The 20,743-nt window shown below is 37.0% G+C and overlaps 1 protein-coding gene across 10 annotated transcripts in view; it reads left to right on the top strand.

The window, feature by feature from the left end:
• Positions 1–20,743, top strand: part of LOC110582342 (ABI family member 3 binding protein) — a 243,312-nt gene that overhangs the window by 204,044 nt on the left and 18,525 nt on the right. For all 10 annotated transcript variants that reach the window (XM_044919605.1, XM_044919617.1, XM_044919613.1 and 7 more), the window contains 5 exons: positions 1,096–1,188; positions 2,503–2,631; positions 3,268–3,336; positions 11,841–12,050; positions 15,852–15,960. In XM_044919605.1, the coding sequence (XP_044775540.1) occupies positions 1,096–1,188; positions 2,503–2,631; positions 3,268–3,336; positions 11,841–12,050; positions 15,852–15,960 (610 nt within the window). The remainder of the gene's footprint in view (positions 1–1,095; positions 1,189–2,502; positions 2,632–3,267; positions 3,337–11,840; positions 12,051–15,851; positions 15,961–20,743) is intronic.

Here is a 20,743-nt window from a genome sequence, read left to right as displayed (position 1 = left end):
GCTGGTGACTTGGAAAGGTTTGTGTTGAGTAAGAATTCTATGCCATTTCAAAGGTTGCTATGAAACCTACTCTAGTGTATTATGCCTGGGCTACAGAGCCATATTCTGTTATCACACTCACTCCCCTGCATGCACACAAGTGCACACTCGCTAGTCTCCCAAGAAGTACTTAAAGTCACAGGGCATTTTCCTAGGTTGCCACTTCTACTTGAAGATTTTTTTAACCAACATATATTATGCAAAGAAAGACGTGAATGTTTAAGCTAGAACACAAGACTTAAAATTTGGGTTAAGGTGGATTGTTCTAGGCACCTCTAGCCTTGCCAGCATTTGTGCAAAGTATGAAAAGATAATTTGTGCATAGTATTAAAAGGTATCTCTTCCCTCTGCCCTTTAGGCAGACTCTTTAGTAAAATGTGCCCTTCCTCTGGGTGGGCAGGCTTGCACCAGGGCTCACAGATGGGTGAGCAGAGTGCGTGTTAAACTTCAGCTCCCACTCACATATCCCTTGCCAGGGCCCTTGTGCAGTGCACAACTGTTCATACTGACCCTGCTCTCCACAGGCACAGGCTGATTGCTTCTGCCATCAAGGCTGCTTTGTTGTAATCTTTTGAGAAGTTCTGAAAGCGTTTATTCAGTTATTATTATATAATAGATTTGGGTGGTGGGGTGGAACATCCACTAAAGGAGAAATTATATCCTTTAACAATTTAAAGCTAAAATGACCTAAGAAATTGTAGTCTGAAAATCAAAGGCAATGGGAGACAGTGAAACTAAGAAAAACTGTTGTACCTATATGAGAAACTAAAGATGTTAAATTCTCTATATCTGTACAGTTTTAAAAGGCAGATAGACCTATAATTAGAGGATATTTTTCCCATATGTTAATGGACTTCATTATTCCTGGGTATATTGCCAACATTAATTTAGAGGAATATCAGAATATATTACTCATAGACACTTTCCTATGGGATCTGTCCTCTGTCATCCACTTGGTACTTATCAAATGTTATATTTTTTAAAACCTGACATGTTTACGGAGTGAATCCTTATGGCAACTTTATCTGTAATATAATCTCGTAGCCGCAATCCCAGGCACTCGCCGCCCACCCTTGCCACCCAGACCTGTGCCCCCACGAAGAAAACCTTTACCACCAAATAATGTCACCGGCAAGCCAGGAAGCGCAGGTATGTCGCTCCTGTACCTTCTCGCTCCGCGATGCTCATTTGCCCAGACAGCCGCAAGCCCTTCTTGGCATGCCAGCTCAGGCGATAGACAAGTCCTTGGTGCATGGGACATGTGCCTGTGTTGGCCCCCAAAACTGGACCCTGTGAGTCCACTGGACACTGGGCTTCTATCCTGATTCTGGGTGCGTGTGGTCCCAGAAACCACCCCTGTGTATCTAGGCCAGTTCGCTTTTTAAACGTTGTGAGACAGAAGCTCACTTAGGCCTTTCAACAAGTGCATTATTTTGGATGAGGTACTGTACGTTGCCAACCTATAGGGGGTAATGGAAAATGTGATACCCCGTCGTCTCTTTACCATTATCTCCTGAAATGAAATCCTGTACATCTCACTGAAAGCTCCCCTGTTCACCAGCCTTCACGCTGGCCCCAGTATTACAGTACTAGCGGAGAGACTGCGGGCTAAAACATGAGCAGCTCTAGCCTATGCAACAGGGCAAGAATATATATTGTAGAAGTCAACAGAACAGATGGTATATTAAGCATCTTTTTCCTTCTTCTTCAGCCATGATCCATGCCTGCTAGTTACTCTCCATGTCAAGCCATTCCATCTCCTTGATATCTTTCCTGTAAAACACCTTCCATCTCATCCCACTGCTCCCTATGTAGTTCACCTGCTCTGCCTTTGCCTACAACAGCTGCTTTTGTCTCTTGACTTCCTTCTTGGTCACCAGACTTGCAACCTGACCATTCATCCCCTTCTCATCTCATCTTATTACTTTCCCAGTGAAAATCTTTCAGTGGGTCCTTGTCACCTAAAAACAATGTCCAAATCTATGGCATGGAAGGCCCTTCATGATCTGGCCTTTCCTGTCCTTCCACAGTCCGCTCTCACGGTACCCCAAAGTACTCTTGGCTCTCACACAACAAGTAGTCTCATGCTTCCCTGGCTTGTCTCTTCCTGCAACCTCTGCCCCAATATAGCTCTCATACCTACCTGCTGATTATTTCACTTCTTTATCGGCACAACCTCTGTGAAGACATTCCTACCCTCCCCTCACCTGCCCTTCATCTTTCCCCATAGACATTACTACTCTGTCTGCTTACTTTCTCTGTGAGCTTATCCAGTTCTTTCACAATATCTACAGTGCTTCAACATATTTGGCTCACACATCTATTTTGATCAAAGACACAGGTTTTGTTTTCTCTCCAAGCCTGTCATATAGTATAAGTGCTGAATAAATATTTATGGAATAAATAAATGGGGAACTTGCCAGTGCTCCTATAAAGCCTGACTGCTTTGGCTCTCCATTACAGGAATCATTTCATCAGTCCGAGTAACTTCTCCACCCCTTAGGGCCACACTTAGGCCTACTGAAGCCCCTTCAGAGAGAACAGAGACAGATGAAAAGCAACCAACAGCTCCTGCCTCAGGAGAAGATCTTGGTTAGTATGTCAGTCACTTCACACTGGATGCTTAGCTATGAAGTGCTAAAAGATTTCAAGTTAAGGGGAAAAGAGTCTCAGTTCTGGATTATCTGTTTTATTCAATTTTATGATTAATATCAGTCCTTTGAAACTTTGAAATTATACTCATGTTTAAAGCTTTGAGATAGAATATGGTCCTTCCCTTCAGAGACAGAGAAGAAGGTACCCAAGTTTTTTAGAGAAGTCTTCCTGAAAAGATCTAGGTTACCCAATGTTTCTCACTAAATCAGATGTCATTATTAATCATACATATCTTGGGGTGCCTGGCTGGCTCGGTCAGTAGAGCATGCCACTCTTGATCTCAAGGTCATGAGTTCAAGCCCCATGTTGGGTGTGGAACCTAATTAAAAAATAAATCATATATTAATTTATTAATGAGTATTGCCTACTTTAATCTTTAAGTCATTATTTGGTATACTCAGAACACCTGCAGCAGGACACAATTAAAGGCCTTTTATTGTGGACAGATAGTATAATTATACACAAGCAGTTGACCAGGAGGCATATTAAATATTTATAGTTTTTAATACTTTTCATTTTCTTGAGAAGCTTTTTTATATTTTGCTAAAATCATTTATTATCTTCTATTCTCAGGTAATATAACTGACTTTAGCTCAAGTCCAACGAGAGAAACTGATCCTCTTGGGAAGCCCAGATTCAAAGGTAGGTATGATTGGCTCCAAATCTGAATTTTACCAAGGCTGTCTTAGACTGAACTATCCATTAGCTTTTGCTGGTAATAACTGCAAAATCTTAGTAGCATAGTCTAATAAGGATTTATTTCTCATGTGTTTCCAAGTCACCTGAGGGTCAGTAGGTTGTGCTTTACTAAGTTGGTTCTGCTTCCAACAGCAGGTACAGCTGGGCCTCCTGTGGCTTGGGCTCAGCTACGCTCCACATTTTTTCATTCTGGTGCTAAGGATGAAGGACCAACAGTGACTCAGGAGGAGCCATTTTAATTACAATACAAAGTCAAGAGTGGGGAGTTCAGAAACACAACAGCATTTCAAGCTTCTCCTTTTATCTGCCAATATCCATTGGCCAAAGAAAGTCCCATAGCCCACCTCAAATCAAAGATTGGGGAAGTATACTCCTTCCATGGATATAGAGAATATTTTTGAACAGTATCAAGTCTACCACAGTAAGAGAGCTATGATATAGAGCCCAGTATTTCCTTTTTGTAATATTTTTTTTCTGAAGTGTAGAATTTGATAAGTCTTAACATATGTATACACCCATGAACCCATCATCACAATCAAGATAATAAATACATGCACCACCTCCAAAAGTGTCATACGTACTTTTATAATTCCTCCATCTCACTCCTCCCACCAAATCTTTAGTTCCTAGATAACCACCGATCTGCTTTACTATAAATATGTATACATTTTGTGGATTTTTATGTACATGAAAAAATACAGTATGAACTTTTTTTGGTCTGGTTTCTTTCATTCAGCATAATTATTTTAAGATTCATCCATGTTGCAACATGTATCAATAGTTCATTTCTTTTATTGCTGACTGGTATCCTATTATACGAATATATAATTATTTATTAAACCTGTTTATAACATTTGGGTTTTTTCTAATTTTTTTACATTACCAATAAAGCTGTTATGACCATTCATGTACAAGTGTTTGGATAGTCATATGCCTTCATTCCTTTTGGATGAATGCCTACAAGAGCAGTGACTAGATCATTTGAGTGTATATTTAACATTTTAAGAAACTACAAACTGATTTTCACAGTAGTTGTGCTGTTAACCTTTCTGTCAGCAGTGTATAAGAGTTCCAATTCCTCCACATCTTTGCCAACATTTGATCCCAGGATCCTGAGATCATGACCTGAGTGCAAATCAAGAGTAGGACACTTAACTGACTGAGCCACCAGGCTACCTGAGATTCTTTGTATTTTTTGGTAGAAGACCTTTTTCAGATACATGCTTTACAAATATTTGCTCCCAGTGTGTGGATTCTGTTTTTTAATTTTAATAAATCTGTTTATTAATTTGGTTTTTTTATATACTATATTTTTGGTGTTGTATTTAAGAAATCATTGACCAATCAGAGGTCATAGAGACCTCTTCCATTTCCTTCTAGAAGTTTATCTGATGTTTCCTTCTAGACGTTTTCTACTTTTACATTTAGGTCTATGATCCATATTGTGTCAAATTTTGTATATGATACAAGGTGTGAAACAAATCAGTTTCCTTGCTTGTGTGCATAAAATTGTTCCAGCATCATTTGTTGAAAAAAACTATTCTTTCCATGGAATTTCATTTGTACCTTTGTCAAAAATGAATTGTCCATATATTTGGGGAACTGTTTTAGTTCTCTAGTCTGTTCTATTGATCTATTTATCTGCCTTTACATCAATACCACCATGTTTGTGTTATTGTGGTATTGGTATTGTATTGATGATTCTGGGTCCTCTGTATCTACATCTGAATTTTAGAATCAGCTTATCAATATCTAAAAAATAGCCTGGTTATATTTTTATTAGAATTGCATTGAATGTATAGGTCAATTGGGAAAAATTGACAGCTATACAACAGTTAAGTCTTCCTACCTATGAACAGTGGCGTATTTTACCATTTATTTGGCTCTTCAATTTTTCTCACCAATGTTTTTAGTTTTCAGTGTACAGAAAACCATAAAAATAGTATTTTTATTTCAATTTCTAATTATTCATTGCTAATATATAGAAAAATTAATTCTTATATCCTGAAACCGTGTAAAACTCAGTACCTTTTATGTAGATCCATTGGATTTTCTACATACAGAATCATGTCATCTGAGAGTAAAGTTTTACTTCTTCCTTTCTAACTTGGGTGACTTTTTTCTTGCCTTATTGTACTAGCAAGACCGTCCAGTAAAGTACTGAATAGTTACAGTGAGGATGGATATCCTTTTCTTATTCCTGACTTTATGGAAGAAGCATTCATCCTCTCACCTGAATGTAATTAAGTATGATGTTACCTCATAGGTTTTTCATAGATGCCCTTTATTGGGTTGAGAAAATTCCCTTCTATGTCTGCTTTGGTGGTAACTGTTATCAGAAATGAGTGCTAGATTATGTTTAATGATTTTTCTGCCTTTATGAAGATGATAATGTTTTTACTAGTTTCTTAATGTAATGAAGTAATTGTTTTTGAATTTTCAACTTTTCATTCCAGGGACAAACTCCACTAGGTCACGACGTATTCTCATTTTAATATGTTGTTGGGTTTAATTTGGTAAAATTCTGTTTAGAATTGTATTCAGTGGAGGATATTGGTCTGTAGTTTTCTTTTTCTGTAACGTCTAAGTCAAGTTTTAGTCTCAGAATAATGCTGAACTCTCCTCCTCAGTTTCAGAGTTTAGAATTGGTATTGCTTCTTCCTTAAATGTTTAGTAGGGAAGAAGAGTATTTTTCTTCCCTAGTGAGTTTTGGTAATGTTTGTCTTCAATTTATTAGTCCATTTCATCCAAGTTGTCAAATTTATTGACATAAAGTTGTCCTTAATATTCTCTTATTATTTTAATATCTGTAGAATCTGTAGTGATGTCACCTCTCTTATTCCTGTTATTGATAATGTGTAAGTTTTCTCTTTTGCCTAATCAGTCTGGCTGTAGGTTTATTAATTTTTTTGACTTCTGAAAAAGTCAACTTTTTGTTTCATTGATTTTGTCTACTTACTCTGATCTTTATCATTTTTTCTTCTGCTTAATGTGGTTTAATTTTCTCTTCTAATTCCTGAAAGTAAAATATGTCTTCACTGATTTGATTCCTCTCTTCTTGAATATGGCATTTACTGCTACAGATTTTCCCCTAGATATTATTTAAGCAGCATCCAAAACTTTTTGTTATGCTGTATATTCATTTTTACTCTATTCAGAATACTTTTTAATTTCCCTTTTGATTTGTTCGACTCATTGATTATTTAGATGTATGTAATTTCTAAATATTTTGAGATTTTTCTAGAGATTATTCTGTTACTGATTTCCAATGTAACTCCATTGTTATCACATGCTCTGTCACATACTTAAATCCTTTTAAATTTATTGAGACTTTTTTTTTTTTAAAGATTTTACCTATTTATTTGACAGAGAGAGACTGCGCGAGAGAGGGAACACAAGCAGGGGGAGTGGGAGAGGAAGAAGCAGGCTTTCCTGCTGAGCAGGGAGCCCAATGCAGGGCTCGATCCCAGGACCCTGGGATCATGACCTGAGCAGAAGGCAGACGCTTAATGACTGAGCCATCCAGGCGTCCCTTATTGAGACTTTTTTATGGCCCAGAATATGGTCTATCTTGGTGTATGTTCTGTGTGTACTTGAAAAGAATGTGTATTCTGAAGAGGAATGTTGTATTTGTTTGCTAGGGTTTCCATAACAAAATGCCACAAATGTGGTGGTTTACACAACAAAAATTTATTTTCTCACAGTTCTGGAAGCCAGAAGTCTGAAATCAAAGTATCGTCAGATTTGGGTTCTTTTGAGGCCTCTTTCCTTGACTGCAGAGGGCCACCTTCTCACTATGTCCTCATATGGCCTTTCCTCTGGGTGCACACATCCTTGGTGTCTTCTCTTACAAAGGACACCAGTCACCATGAATTAGAATCTCACCCATATGACCTCATTTAATTTCATTTACATTTCTAAAGACTCTAACTCCAAATAGAGTCACATTGGGAGTTAGGGCTTCAACACAGGAATTTTTGGGAAACAATTTACATAACAAGTATTATATAGGTGTCAAGTCCAATTGTTTGGTTGTATTGTGCAATTCTTTTATATCCTTAGTGATTTTCTGTCTATTTGTTCTATCCATTAAAGACAGAAGAAATTGAAATCTCTGACTATAATTGTGGATTTATTTCTACTTACATTTCTATCAGTTTTTGCTACATTTATATTAAAGGTCTATATTTAGATATAGACTTAAACTGCTTAGGATTCTAATAAACTGATAAACTGATACTTTTTCATTATAAAATTATCTTTTCTGTTTATGGTAATATTATTTACTCTGAAATCTAATTTGTTAATATTAAATATACACTCAAGCTTTCTTTTGGTAAATGTTACCATGTATCCCTTCTTTTCATCCTTTTAGTCTGAATCTATTAGTCTCTGTATATTTAAAGTGTGCTTCTCGGGCGCCTGGGTGGCTCAGTCGTTGGGCGTCTGCCTTCGGCTCAGGTCATGATCCCAGGGTCCTGGGATCGAGTCCCACATCGGGCTCCCTGCTTGGCGGGAAGCCTGCTTCTCCCTCTCCCACTCCCCCTGCTTGTGTTCCTGCTCTCGCTGTCTCTCTTGGTGTCAAATAAGTAAAATCTTTAAAAAAAAAATAAAGTGTGCTTCTCATTGGCATCATATAGTTGGTTCTTGCTTTGTTATCCTATCTAATAATCTCTTCATTTTATTTTGGGTGTTTAGAACCTTATATTTAACATGGCCAATGATATAGTTAGGTTTAAATCTATCTCATCTTGCTATTTGTTTTCTATTTGTCCCCTCTATCCTTTGTTCCCTTTTTCCTCTTTTCCAGCCTTCTTTTGGATTTTTTTTAGTTGAAGTATAGTTGACACACAATGTAACATTAGTTTCAGGTGTGCCAACATAGTGATTCAACTTTTCTATACATTATGCTATGTTCACTACAAATGTAGTTACCATCTGTCACCATACAATATTATTGCAATACCATTGACTATATTCCCAATGATGGACCTTTTATCCTCATGTTGTATTCATACCATAACTGGAGGCCTCTATCTCCCACTCCCCTTCATCCATTTTGCCTATCCTCTCACCTCCTCTCCTCTGGCAACCATCAGTTTGTTTTCTGTATTTATGGATTTGTTTCTGCTTTTTGTTTGTTCATTTGTGGGGGTTTTTTTCTTTTTTTTTTTTTAGATTCTACATAGAAGTGAAATCATACAGTACTTGTCTTTCTCAGTCTGACTTATTTCACTTAGCATAATACCCTCTAGGTCTATCTATGTTGTTGCAAATGGCAAGATCTCATTCTTTTTTATGGCTGAGGAATATTCCATTATATATATGTACCATTTTTCTTTATCCATTCATTTGTCAATGGACACTGGGGTTGTCCCCATATCTTAGCTATTGTAAATAATGCTGCAATAAATATGGGGTTGCATGTATCTTTTCAAATTAGTGCTTTCATCTTCGTTGGGTAAATACCTAGTAGTGGAATTACTGGATCATACATATTTCTGTTTTTAATTTTTTTTTAAATGTTTTATTTATTTATTCATGAGAGTCAGAGAGAGAGAGAGAGAGGCAGAGGCAGAGGGAGAAGCAGGCTCCCCACCTAGCAGGGAGCCCGATGCGGGACTCAATCCCAGGACCCTGGGATCATGACCTGAGCCGAAGGCAGACGCTTAACCATCTGAGCCACCCAGGCGCCCTGTTTTTAATTTTTTGAGGAAACTTCATACTGTTTTCCACAGTGGCTGCACAAATTTACATTCCCACCAGTAGGGCAAAAGGGTTTTCTCCATATTCTCTCCAACACTTATTATTTCTTGTTTGTTTGTTTTTTTACTCTAGCTATTCTGACAGGTGTAAGATGATATCTCATTGTAGTTTAGATTTGCATTTCCCTGATGATTTGTGTTGTTGAGCATCTTTTCATGTGTCTGTTGGCCATTTGAATATCTTCCTTTAGAAAAATGTCTATTCAGGTTTTGCGTCCATTTTTTAATTGGAGTATTTGTGGGTTTTGGTGTCATGATGTATAAATTCTTTATATATTTTGGATATTAAACCCTTATCAGATATATCATTTGCAAGTATCTCCTCCCATTCAGTAGGTTGCCTTTTTATTTTGTTGATAATATCTTTTGCTGTGCAAAAGTTTTTTACTTTGATGTAGTCCTGATTGTTTTTGTTTAAGTTGCCTGAGGAAACATGTCTAGAAAAATGTTGCTAAGGCTGATGTCAAAGAAATTACTGCCTATGTTTTCTTCTAGTTTTATGGTTTCAGATCTTACATTTAGATCTTTAATCCACTTTGAGTTTTTTTGTGTGTGTATGGTGTAAGCAAGTGGTCCAGTTTCATTCTTTTGCATGTAGCTGTCTAGTTTGCCCAACACTATTTATTGAAGAGACTGTCTTCCCTACTGTGTATTCTTGCTTCTACAACTTCACAAATAGTGCAAGAACCTTATATTAGTATAGCAACTTTTCTCTCCTCCTGGCCTATCGTTGTTATACATTTTACTTTTACATGTTAATATATCACACTAAACTGTAATTTTTTATGTTTAAATAGTAAATTATCTTTTAGAAAGAAATAAAAATATTGTGCATATTTATGTATATATTTACCATTTCCAGTGCTCTTTGTCCTTTGTGTGGATTCATATTTCCATCTGGCATCATTTTCCTTCTGCCTGAATGTCCTTTAATCTTTCTTGTAGTGTGGGTCTGCTGTTTATGAATTCTGTCTTTGTATGTCTAAAAGGTATTTCACTTTTATTAAAAAAGGATATTTTCACTAGTTATAAAATTCTAGATGATACGGGTTTTTTTCCCGGTATTTAAAGATGTTGCTCCAATGCCTTCTCACTCTCATTCTTTCCAATGAGAGATCTGCCATAATCCTTATCTCTATTGTTCTATATACGATGCGTTTTTTCTGCCTCCTTAAAAGCTTTTCTCTTTATCATTGGTTTTGCAAAACAATTATATTGGTATAGTTTCTTCATGTTTGCTATGCTTAGGTTTCTTTTTTTTTTTTTTTTTTTTTTTTTTTTTTTTTTTTAAGATTTTATTTATTTATTTGAGAGAGAGAGAATGAGAAACAGCATGAGAGGGAGGAGGGTCAGAGGGAGAAGCAGACTCCCTGCCGAGCAGGAAGCCCGATGTGGGACTCGATCCCGGGACTCCAAGATCATGACCTGAGCCGAAGGCAGTCGCTTAACCAACCGAGCCACCCAGGCGCCCTATGCTTAGGTTTCTTTGAAATTTTTTGGATCTGTGAGTTTAGAGGTTTTATCCAATTTGGAAATTTTTGACCATTATTTCTTCAAATATTTTTTCTGCCTGTTTTCTACTCAGATACTAAAATTACATGTATATTGTACTGCCTGAAATTGTCCCACAACTCATTGATGCTCTGTTCATTATTTTTAATTCTTTTTTTCTCTCCACTTTTATTTTGGGTAGTTTTTATTCCTATGTCTTCAAGTTCACTAATCTTTTTCTGCAATATCATCTCTGTACTACTATCATCCTGTATGTTTTTCATCTTACACGTTTTAGCTTTCACCTCTAGAAATTTGATTTCGGTCTTTTTTACACCTCTCATGTCTTAATTTTTTTATTACATGGATTATAATAATTGTTTTATTGTCCTTGTCTGATGACTAACATCCATGCAAGTTCTAAATTGATTTCAAAGGATTTATTTTCTCCTCATTATGGGTAATATTTTCCTGTAATTTCACCTTGTTGCTGGATATGTTTTTTTTTTTTTCTTTTTTTTTTAAAGATTTTATTTATTTGAGACAGAGAGAATGAGAGAGAGAGAGAGAGAGCACATGAGAGGGGGGAGGGTCAGAGGGAGAAGCAGGCTCCCTGCCGAGCAGAGAGCCCGATGCGGGACTCGATCCAGGGACTCCAGGATCATGACCTGAGCCGAAGGCAGTCGCTTAACCAACTGAGCCACCCAGGCGCCCCTGGATATGTTTTTTTAATCTAAAATATTCTTGAATTTTGTCCTGGATGTAGTTAATTTACTTGAAACCACTTGACCCTTTTGAGTCTGGCTTTTAAAATTTATTAGGTGAGACCAGAACTGTGTTTAGTATAGGGCTAATTATTCCCCACTTCTAATGCAACACCCTCTTGAGTACTCTTTCCACTGCCCCATAAATTATGCAGTTTAAAACATGCTTAGGGAACCAAATTACTTTTGGATATTAGCATAAGTTAAACCTATTTAGAAAAGTAAACCAGCTACAACATCCATATCAGGTATCTCAGAGACAGGAATTCTAGATTTTCACAAATTTGAACAACCCACATCACTGCTTTCATCTATCTGTTTATAATGTGAAACCAAATGTCTTCATACAGATAAATATATTTGAGTTTACCTCCACCTTCTGTACAAACTCAAACAAGGCTAAATGTCAGAGTCCTTTCTCTCTTAGGTCCTCATGTGCGATACATCCAAAAACCTGACAACAGACCCTGCTCCATCACTGATTCTGTCAAACGGTTCCCCAAAGAGGATGCCACCGAAGGGAATGCCACCAGCCCACCGCAGAACCCACCTACCAACCTCACTGTGGTCACTGTGGAAGGGTGTCCCTCATTTGTCATCCTGGACTGGGATAAGCCACTAAATGATACCGTCACTGGTAAGATCATGGCATGAGGACTGATACTCTGGTGGGAAGCATTGATATGTGAGTGTGGTACCTGGGTCAAACTATGTCCTATGAGATATATCTCAGGGATAGCAGAGCTGTATTGCTAAAAGTGTCATATGATGGGAAAAGTTCATCTGTGTCCCAGTGATGGGCTTCCTGTTAATTTAACAGATCACTTTAGGTTGCATCCCTTCCATCTCCTCTCAGAACTCTTTTTCACAGTATAAAGATAGATCTGATCTTTTCATTATCAAGAAAATTACAGATAACATAGGAGAAGTTGGCAGTACTGATGATATTTAAACAGTTTCATTTCACCAACCCAATTTCTAGATTGACCTAGAAGTTTCCAGTAGGCTGAAAAGTATTCAATTATTTTTGGAGAAATTTTTTTAGAATTCTAATCCTGGTCAATTTTCTGCTCATCTCAGGAAATTTTAATTCTGCTATCACTCACCTAATCCCTCTAAAAATGACTGTGAAAAATAAGAAATGAGTCATTCTTTGAATTTATTATATGGGAATTTATTTATTCATAGTGAACAGGTTATTCAAACGAGAGAGGAGGGAGAAATGACTAAGAGGCTGAATCAGCTAGAGGAATACAGCATATAGGGGGATTACACAAAGCCTCTGCTATCCTTGTCCTGCTATGCCTGGGACAGGTAGACAGGGTCTAGAGGGGCCCACTGAGAGGCTGTCAGGATGGAAAGAGGGAAGTACACAGGGGCAGTGGAGAGTGGGAGACTCAGCATCTGACAAAAAGATTTTCTGTGAATAAAGAGGAAAACAGCAGTTATTTTTCCTCAGACAAAGCTGTTTGGTCTGGGCAATTTCTGCTATAAACAGCTTATTTTTGCTTAGCTGGCCTTTTTTTATTTACCCATATTTTGTGAATTTCATTTATCATGTAGACCTTGCTTTTGTTTTAAGAAAGAACCAGCCATTGCCCATATTCCTTGGGGATTTGCCTAGTCCTGCTTCTTTACTTGGGACTATGCCAGTAGGTGCTACCATCCCAATATCTAAAAAACAATCTCTAAGCATTGATTATCTACATGGATTAAAAAGTCCAAAACTCCCAATTCATGTGCTGTGCTCTGTTTTCATGACCAGACTCTAATTTTCCAATCTTTCTAATAAATAGATTATGTTTTGTTAAGTAAATTTTCTCTTAATAGAGCAATAATACTCTCTGAGGGGGGGAAATACCAAATATTCAGTGTTAGTTCTTTATAGATTCCTTATATCTTTACTGTTAATGAATTTATAAATCTCATATTTTAATTTTTTTCCATATTTTAAAGTAAGAAATATGGACACACACTAAGTGGCTGTCTTTACCTTCTAAAATATACTCAGAATGTGTCTGTAGATATTCATTCCAAACATTAATATTCTATTTTTATGGTGTTGGTGGACTTATGAAAAAGTTATGATTGCTTTAAAGCATTACAAATGAAAGATGTATTTACAAAGCCCAAAAATATACATTCAAAAGCTAGAATTCTGAGAGAAATTATAAATTTTTTTTATTATGTTATGCTAATCACCATACATTACATCATTAGTTTTTGGTGTAGTGTTCCATGATTCATTGTTTGCCTATAACACCCAGTGCTCCGTGCAATACCTGCCCTCTTTAATACCCATCACCAGGCTAACCCATCCCCCTACCGCCCTCCCCTCCAGAACCCTCAGTTTGTTTCTCTAAATTTTTTTTATTTATGAAGGTAACTTCTGTATCCATTTTGAAAACTTGAGTCATTTAGGATAAAAATAGTATTAAATGAGCATTTAAAATTGAATCAAAAGAAAATTAGAGAAGATATGCAGAGTTTCTAGTATGAAGAGCCTGGGGTAATATTAAAAAGAATATTACACAGTCGATGAGAAGTATCCTAAGCCAAAGATGTTTTTTGAAAGTGGTTGGTTTCATGCATAGTCAACTGGAGTGAGATATAATTTTTTCTTTGGGTGACTAAGCAGCACTTGAACCTTTCCAATTGGAATCTTTCAAATTTTTGTGACCCTAGTTTCAAAACACAACTCAGGGATAATAAAAGCAACAGTAATAATAGGTACCACCTGTTGAAAAAAACATGCAAAATACTATTAAGCACCTTCCATATATTCCTAGTTTAATCCCCACAAGCAACACTATGAAGATATATTATTGACATTTTACAGATGGGAAAACTGAGACTGAGATCGAGGCAAGTGACTTGGTCTGTCTTTTTTCATTGAGCCATACAGTTTCCTTTTTTTTTTTTTTTAAGAGGGGACTAACTAGCCCTCCCATGCCCTTTAATAGAAAAGACATGAGTGTTTTGGGTCCCTCATATCAGAAGCACATCTAATCCTGTACCCAACAAGCAGTTTCCATTTTAAAAAAATAATTTTACTTACATTTTGATTCTGCCCATCTTTTTCTAGTAAATATTGCTTCACAGCTGAGGAAAAGATATAAAATGGATATATTTGAATTCAGGGTCCTCCCCTTCCTTACCTTTCCACCCTCTGTGAGAACAGAAAGCCAACTGAGAGATAGGTTGGGACTAGAAGAGCCTGAGAAAGGAATACTAAATAAAAGCCATTAGTCCTTTGGTAGCTGTGCTAATGTATCCAGGTACAATGGCCATTGTCTTCTGGTTTAATTTTGAATTTTTGGAAGGATAGTCATACAAAATTATTAAGAAAGAGCTATCCTCTTTTTTGATTTTTAAAATATACTATTAAAAATCCTTCCCAAATTAAAATTGGTGATTATGTCTTCCTGAATCTTTCATAGTTTCAGTTTTATTTCCAGTCGCCATCTCCCATCTTTGGTCTCAGTGCTAATAGCAGAAATCCCCAGTAACTTGCCACCTCCTTTGCAGCCTTCCCACTTTCCCTGGTGGCTACCACTTGTGTATTTTGAATGGGGTTTGTTGTTGTTTGTCGTTTTTTGAGTTTTTAATCCTCTGCATGATCTTGTGACATACATTAAACTGAACCCCAATTGACAGCAGGGAAAACCAACAGACAAATTTATAAATTATGTTCTTAATCTGAAAGACTTTCTCTTGATTAGTACTGCAAGTTCATAGAAACATGCCTTTAAGTGAAATTTATGGAGATCTCTATGCAAACTTTAAGGTCATAATTTTTAAAAAAAGGATAATTATCAAGAAGGCATATGTAAGCAATAGGTATAAAATTTTCATAACTTACATAAGCAGTAGATACAAAAATCCCATAATTCTATAGTTCAAAATAATGAACTGTCATTCTCTATTTGGTTAACTGTTATTTGCAGCATGATTTTAAGCCCAAAGTTTTTTTGTAGCAGCACCATGAATGCAGTGGCCTTTTCCCCAGCTATATAATAAAGCTCCACGGGGAAATAAACATGGCTTCTACTCAAGTACCACTTCTCATACAGTGCTTTCCCCATACTGAGCATTCCAACAAGAGCAGACTGTCTGACTTGCCTAGCAGAATCTTTGGTTACCAGTCCAAAGCTACTACAGGAGCACCATCAGTCTTCACAGTTACCAGGCCTTCCGTATTCCAGTAAAGGGAAAGCAGAAATGGTCAATGAGCAACTCCCAAAATGCTTTGGGACATTCGTCATCCACTGACCATCCCCATCTGGGAATTGCTGATGTGTAAGATCAGTACACCTCAAGAACCGCAATCTAAATTGCTCACTTTTATGAGAGTGACTTTATGACGCTGTTAACCTTAAGAACAATTAAATCAGCCGAGAGGTAAAGACAAGTATTTGTTGGCTTTTTTGCTTTTCAGAATATGAAGTTATATCCAGAGAAAATGGGTCATTCAGTGGGAAGAACAAATCCATACAAATTACAAATCAAACCTTCTCCACAGTAGAAAATCTAAAACCAGATACAAGGTAAGCCACCTGTGCGATTACAGGTGAATTCTCAGAGTGCAAAAGTCTTAACAAGGGCATGAAATGACATCATCTGTCTTTGTCTTAAGGGACCGTGTAGTCTGCATTTCATTCTTTGGCTTACTGGGCATAGCAATGGATACCTCTAGGTCATATTTTGCAAATATGCAAGTCATTGGTGGGGACACAAGAGTTGACAAGGTGGTCTTGTAAGTTAGCACTCTAGGGGAGAACAATGAACAACAGAAGGTCGTTAATACCAAATGTTGATGTTAAGTACCAAAATTTAGAGAAGGAAAGGTCTGTGGACCAGATACAACTGGAGTGTATATGATGTAAACTCAATTTGAAAACAGAAGAATTTGGCTGGCATGCTGGCAAGAGGAGGGCAGGGAAATACAAGCTATGTAACAGATATAGATGACAGTTTGTGATAGTTAAGGCTTCAAATAACTACAGACCATTCCCAGGCATAGCCGTCCTTTGCCTTGGGGGTCTTTTTATCACAAACAAATGAGAATCAATTTTTGAAAATAGAAATATATACTAATAGCAATGCTCTACCATAAAAAACTTTTCTTGGCATCTCTTATTACACATTGGTACCAGGTTGTTTATGTTACTGTGTGGTTTTGTCATTTCTTTTTAAATCTAAAATACCCAATGTTTTATCAGCTCATTGTACTGCAAGAAAAATAAGGGCCTTATACACTTCTAGAAATGTAATGGAGAAGGGTTTTTTTGTTTTGTTTTATGTGGCTAAATCATCAAATTTATTGCTCAAGGAGATTCTCGAATGGATACAGCCAAGCATTTCCTTAGTAAAGCCAGTGTACTAAATTCATTTGGGGACTAAATATTACTCTCTGTGGAAAATCAATTTCTTTTCTCAAACTCCAGAACACTGTTTGATAAGCTGTTTATGCTTTCAGTTAAAATGAAAACATCTTCACATCTTAAGTTATAATACACCAAGCAACAGAGATCAATTTTCAGAGAGACACAATCAGGAGTTTTTCCAGATTGAATATTTCATAACTTGATGAAGTTTCTTGGTATTTAAAAAGATCAGCAGAGGCAAAGACTGGAACTCCAGCATTAAAAATTTTTTTTCATAAGTTTTACTTACATCTTTCATTGTCATCAGTTGATTGAATTGAATCAGATATTGAATATGACACTCAAAAGAGCCTATTTTAGTTCTGATAGCAAAGAACCTCTTTTAATGTTTTCGGGAAAAAAGGTAGCATCTAGTTCATTCTAGAAGGTTTGCTATGTATAAACTGTAGTCCTATACTGCAAATATACTTTCCATAAGCATTTTTTTCTTTAAAGTTCTCTATTTTGAGCTGTAATATGGAAAATTTTACAACCGCTAATTTTTTTAAAGGATTTAAGTTAGCCAAAATAAGCATGTATTTCAGTAAAAGCCCATTTGATGATCTTGGTTCTGTTTCCTTAGTGAGATTAACAGGGAGAGAGAGACTATTTTTAACATAATTATTTTAAGGAAAGAGTAAAAAAGAAAAGTTATTTAATTTGGACATTTTAGTAGGTGGATTTGGGCTTACAGAATGTGGATGGTTTACAGTTTCTTGCTTTTTATTCCATTTAATACATTGAAAGGCATATTTAAAAGCATCTAATTTCTAAATGTTCATTGTGTTCCTTTTCTGAATTAGGCGATCCTCAAATCTTCTCAGAGTTCACCTCTTAGTCATGATCAGAAGTAGAAAATAATTATTTCAGTGACGTTTTTAAGCCTGATTTGCTTATAAAAGATTTGTGTTTCCATTCAGCTAACATTTGTTAAGTGCCAACAGTGTGTTTGGTGTTGTGACTGCAAACATGAATAAATGTGGTGCCTGCCCTTGAGGATCTTGAGGTAGTGGGATAGGCAGTTAGTAACCAATTATTCTACACAAAGTGGTGAGAGCTCTGGTAAAAATATATACAAGTTGCAAGGGGAGCCCAGATTTGGTGGCACTTTACAAAGTCTGGGGAAGTTGGGAAGACTTCCTGGAGGAGGTGACAACTGGGCTGAGGCTTGAAGAATGCATAGGAAGGAGCTAGCTGGGTAACTGTAGTAGGGGAAAGAAATACCGGAGAGAATAGTTTATGTCCACACAGAGTCCCAAATAGCATGGTTGTGTGCAGTTAAGAGTCAGCTACTTTCACCAGTGAAAGGGGTGAAAAGTGGACAGAGACAGTGAAAGCAAGAGGTGGAGGCGAGGCTGTGGAGGGCCTTCTGTGCTAGATCAGGGAACTTGGTCAATAGATGAGGAGACCCAGAAAGATGGTAACTGGGAATGACTTGCTCCAAGTTTCATTTTAGTATTGTTATGACTTTGATTTAGGTGCAACAATCACTTTTGATACTAGAGTCACTTATAATGAGTAACGGTTGGTAGAATAAATCGAACAAAAACTTTTTGTTAATGTCTTGCAAGAGTGCCATTTTGACATCTTGCCTAATTGGCCAAATAGGTGCATAAGAGAAAAGTACCTCTGGGCTAAGCTGCATTTCATTCTGGAATCACAGGACTAATTAGTCATGGAGTTCATGTCTAGCTTCGGTCGTAGTTGGCGTAGGACTTATGCTAATCGTTTCTGGAGTTTACCTCAATTGTAAGACTTACACTAATTGTTTCTGGAGTTTCTAGCCTTGTTTGTCCCTTTTATCCTGCCCTAAGGTATGTGCCTTGCTTGTCACTCCTGTCCTGATGAAGGCCTGATGGACCTTCTAAGGAGGGACCCCTACAACTACCCAAATCTCAAGATGAACAAAGCCCAAAGGAGGCTCTTTCTGGATTTGTCTTTGGGAAAAAGTAATATTAAATTTAGGAATCCCTGAAATCAGAATCCCATGCAAAGTTTTGCAAGTTGGCATAAATTTGGGGCCATTCGGTGTTTCTATTTGGCTTATTTTATGTTATTTTTAGAGTTTGGTATAATTGAATGAAATCCATTCAGATATAAAGACTGTTACAAAAGAAAAAAAAGGACTGTTAATATTCATATCTATGATTTGACCAGGACTATGCTGATAGTCTCTGATGGGTGATGATTTAAAAGTTGTATATCAGCAGTTTGAAAGCATTTCCTCATTGGTGACAGATATGATACACAGGGATATAAAGGTGCTCTAATGAAAATTGTTTAGTCTACAGTTTGTGGGACTTTCTGGTGGTCAAGTAGTTCAATAGAGCCCAGTCCCCAGTAAGTGGGAATGCATTCTCTGATCTCTTAAAGGTATGCTAGAGATTAATATGTTCACTTAATAGGCAAAAAAAAAAAAAAAAAAAAAAATGTTTTCAGCTGAAATATTAGGTGTTGAAACCCCTATTAATAAAAATAATGAATTAAGGAAGAATAAAGTGAAGTTGAATTATTTCATTTAATTTGAGATTACTGAAGCCTAGAAGCACCTGGGGAAACAATAATAACACCCATGAAACAACTGGAAAGCATGGTAAGACAGCATAAAAGATCACGTAGGACCTACACTGAAGTCTTGCAATTTAAAAGAGGAGAGGAAGTCTCACAGAATACTTGAGACTAGACGTTGATGGTAAAGGATATAATTGAACAGGACAGATTGGCAAGAAAAGAACGAGCAACAACAAACAGTATTGTTCTTTCAAATTAAGGCCACGTGTATGACTTGGGTGAATTACAAGTAGTCCTCCGAGTTACTACTGACAGGGTTACAGTCAGAATAATAAAATTATAAGTGCCAAATATAGGTTTGTTGGCTTTCTTTTTTTTTTTTTAATGCAAGCTTTTTCCGTACTATCTTATGTTGTTAAGGCAAGATTTCTTTCCATTATATCTTTTCTGCCCCAACCATTAATTTCTAATAAAAGGCACACTATAAAATAAAGAGGAAGTATGTACAGGATGCAGCCACAAGGTGGTTCTTATTACCTATAAAGAATGACTTTAGTCACATTTCAGTGGTTGGGGAAAATTGTATTCCCAATAGGCAAACTTTGAATTATAGTTGTTAAAATCCACCACCACCACCCACCCCTCCGTGAGGTTCTGGAATTCCCTATCTGAAAATCTAGGAGATAATAACTTTGGAAAGAATTACTGTAGCTGTGTTCCAATTTCAGGAGACACATGTGTATAATTTATTTTAGTAGCATTTTCCACCATTCCTCTCAGACTGAAAAACATGAGATCTAAAAAAAGGTGATAATTACTGACCATTTGTTACACACCGGAATGGGAGGGAGTTGAGTTTGGCGACACCGTTTAACCCAAAAGAATCAATGCAGAAAAAATAGATCTCTAGAGCTTTGTAGGTGAAAAATTCCAAATAGCCTAGACTAAAAGTACAGTGGACTGTGTTACCTTCTCCCTGCCTGTTGTTATGACGTTGCCAGGTTTTTATCTCCTCTGCAGAAGCTCAAAAAAATGCCCGCAGGGAAGGACCAGCCAGCAGCTGTGTTGCTGCAGGAGAGTTTGGCTACATACCAGTGTGAGATGTTTCGGTCTATAGAGAGTGGAGCCCCATGGCTGCTCTGGGGCACCTGGCTGCAGTACCAAAGGTGACACAGTAGGGACTACCCCAGCCTTGCCAACAAATGCTTGCAGCTACAGTGGGCTTTGGTCATTCATATCTTTGCTCGGGGAAGAGGGGTCATGGTGTGGAGTCATAACTGTTTTAGTCAGATGAAGCAGGAAAGACGAGCTAACAGAGGCACACTGCTATGCCACAACTCCATCTCTTTCTTTCCATGACCCCTCTCTCACCCCTACCCCTAAAATACAAAGA

The sequence above is a fragment of the Neomonachus schauinslandi genome, chromosome 1 (genome assembly GCF_002201575.2).
Source record: "Neomonachus schauinslandi chromosome 1, ASM220157v2, whole genome shotgun sequence".
In the NCBI taxonomy this organism is placed as follows: domain Eukaryota; kingdom Metazoa; phylum Chordata; class Mammalia; order Carnivora; family Phocidae; genus Neomonachus; species Neomonachus schauinslandi.
Note: the sequence above shows the minus strand (reverse complement) of the source record. Positions and strands in the feature narration are given on the sequence as shown.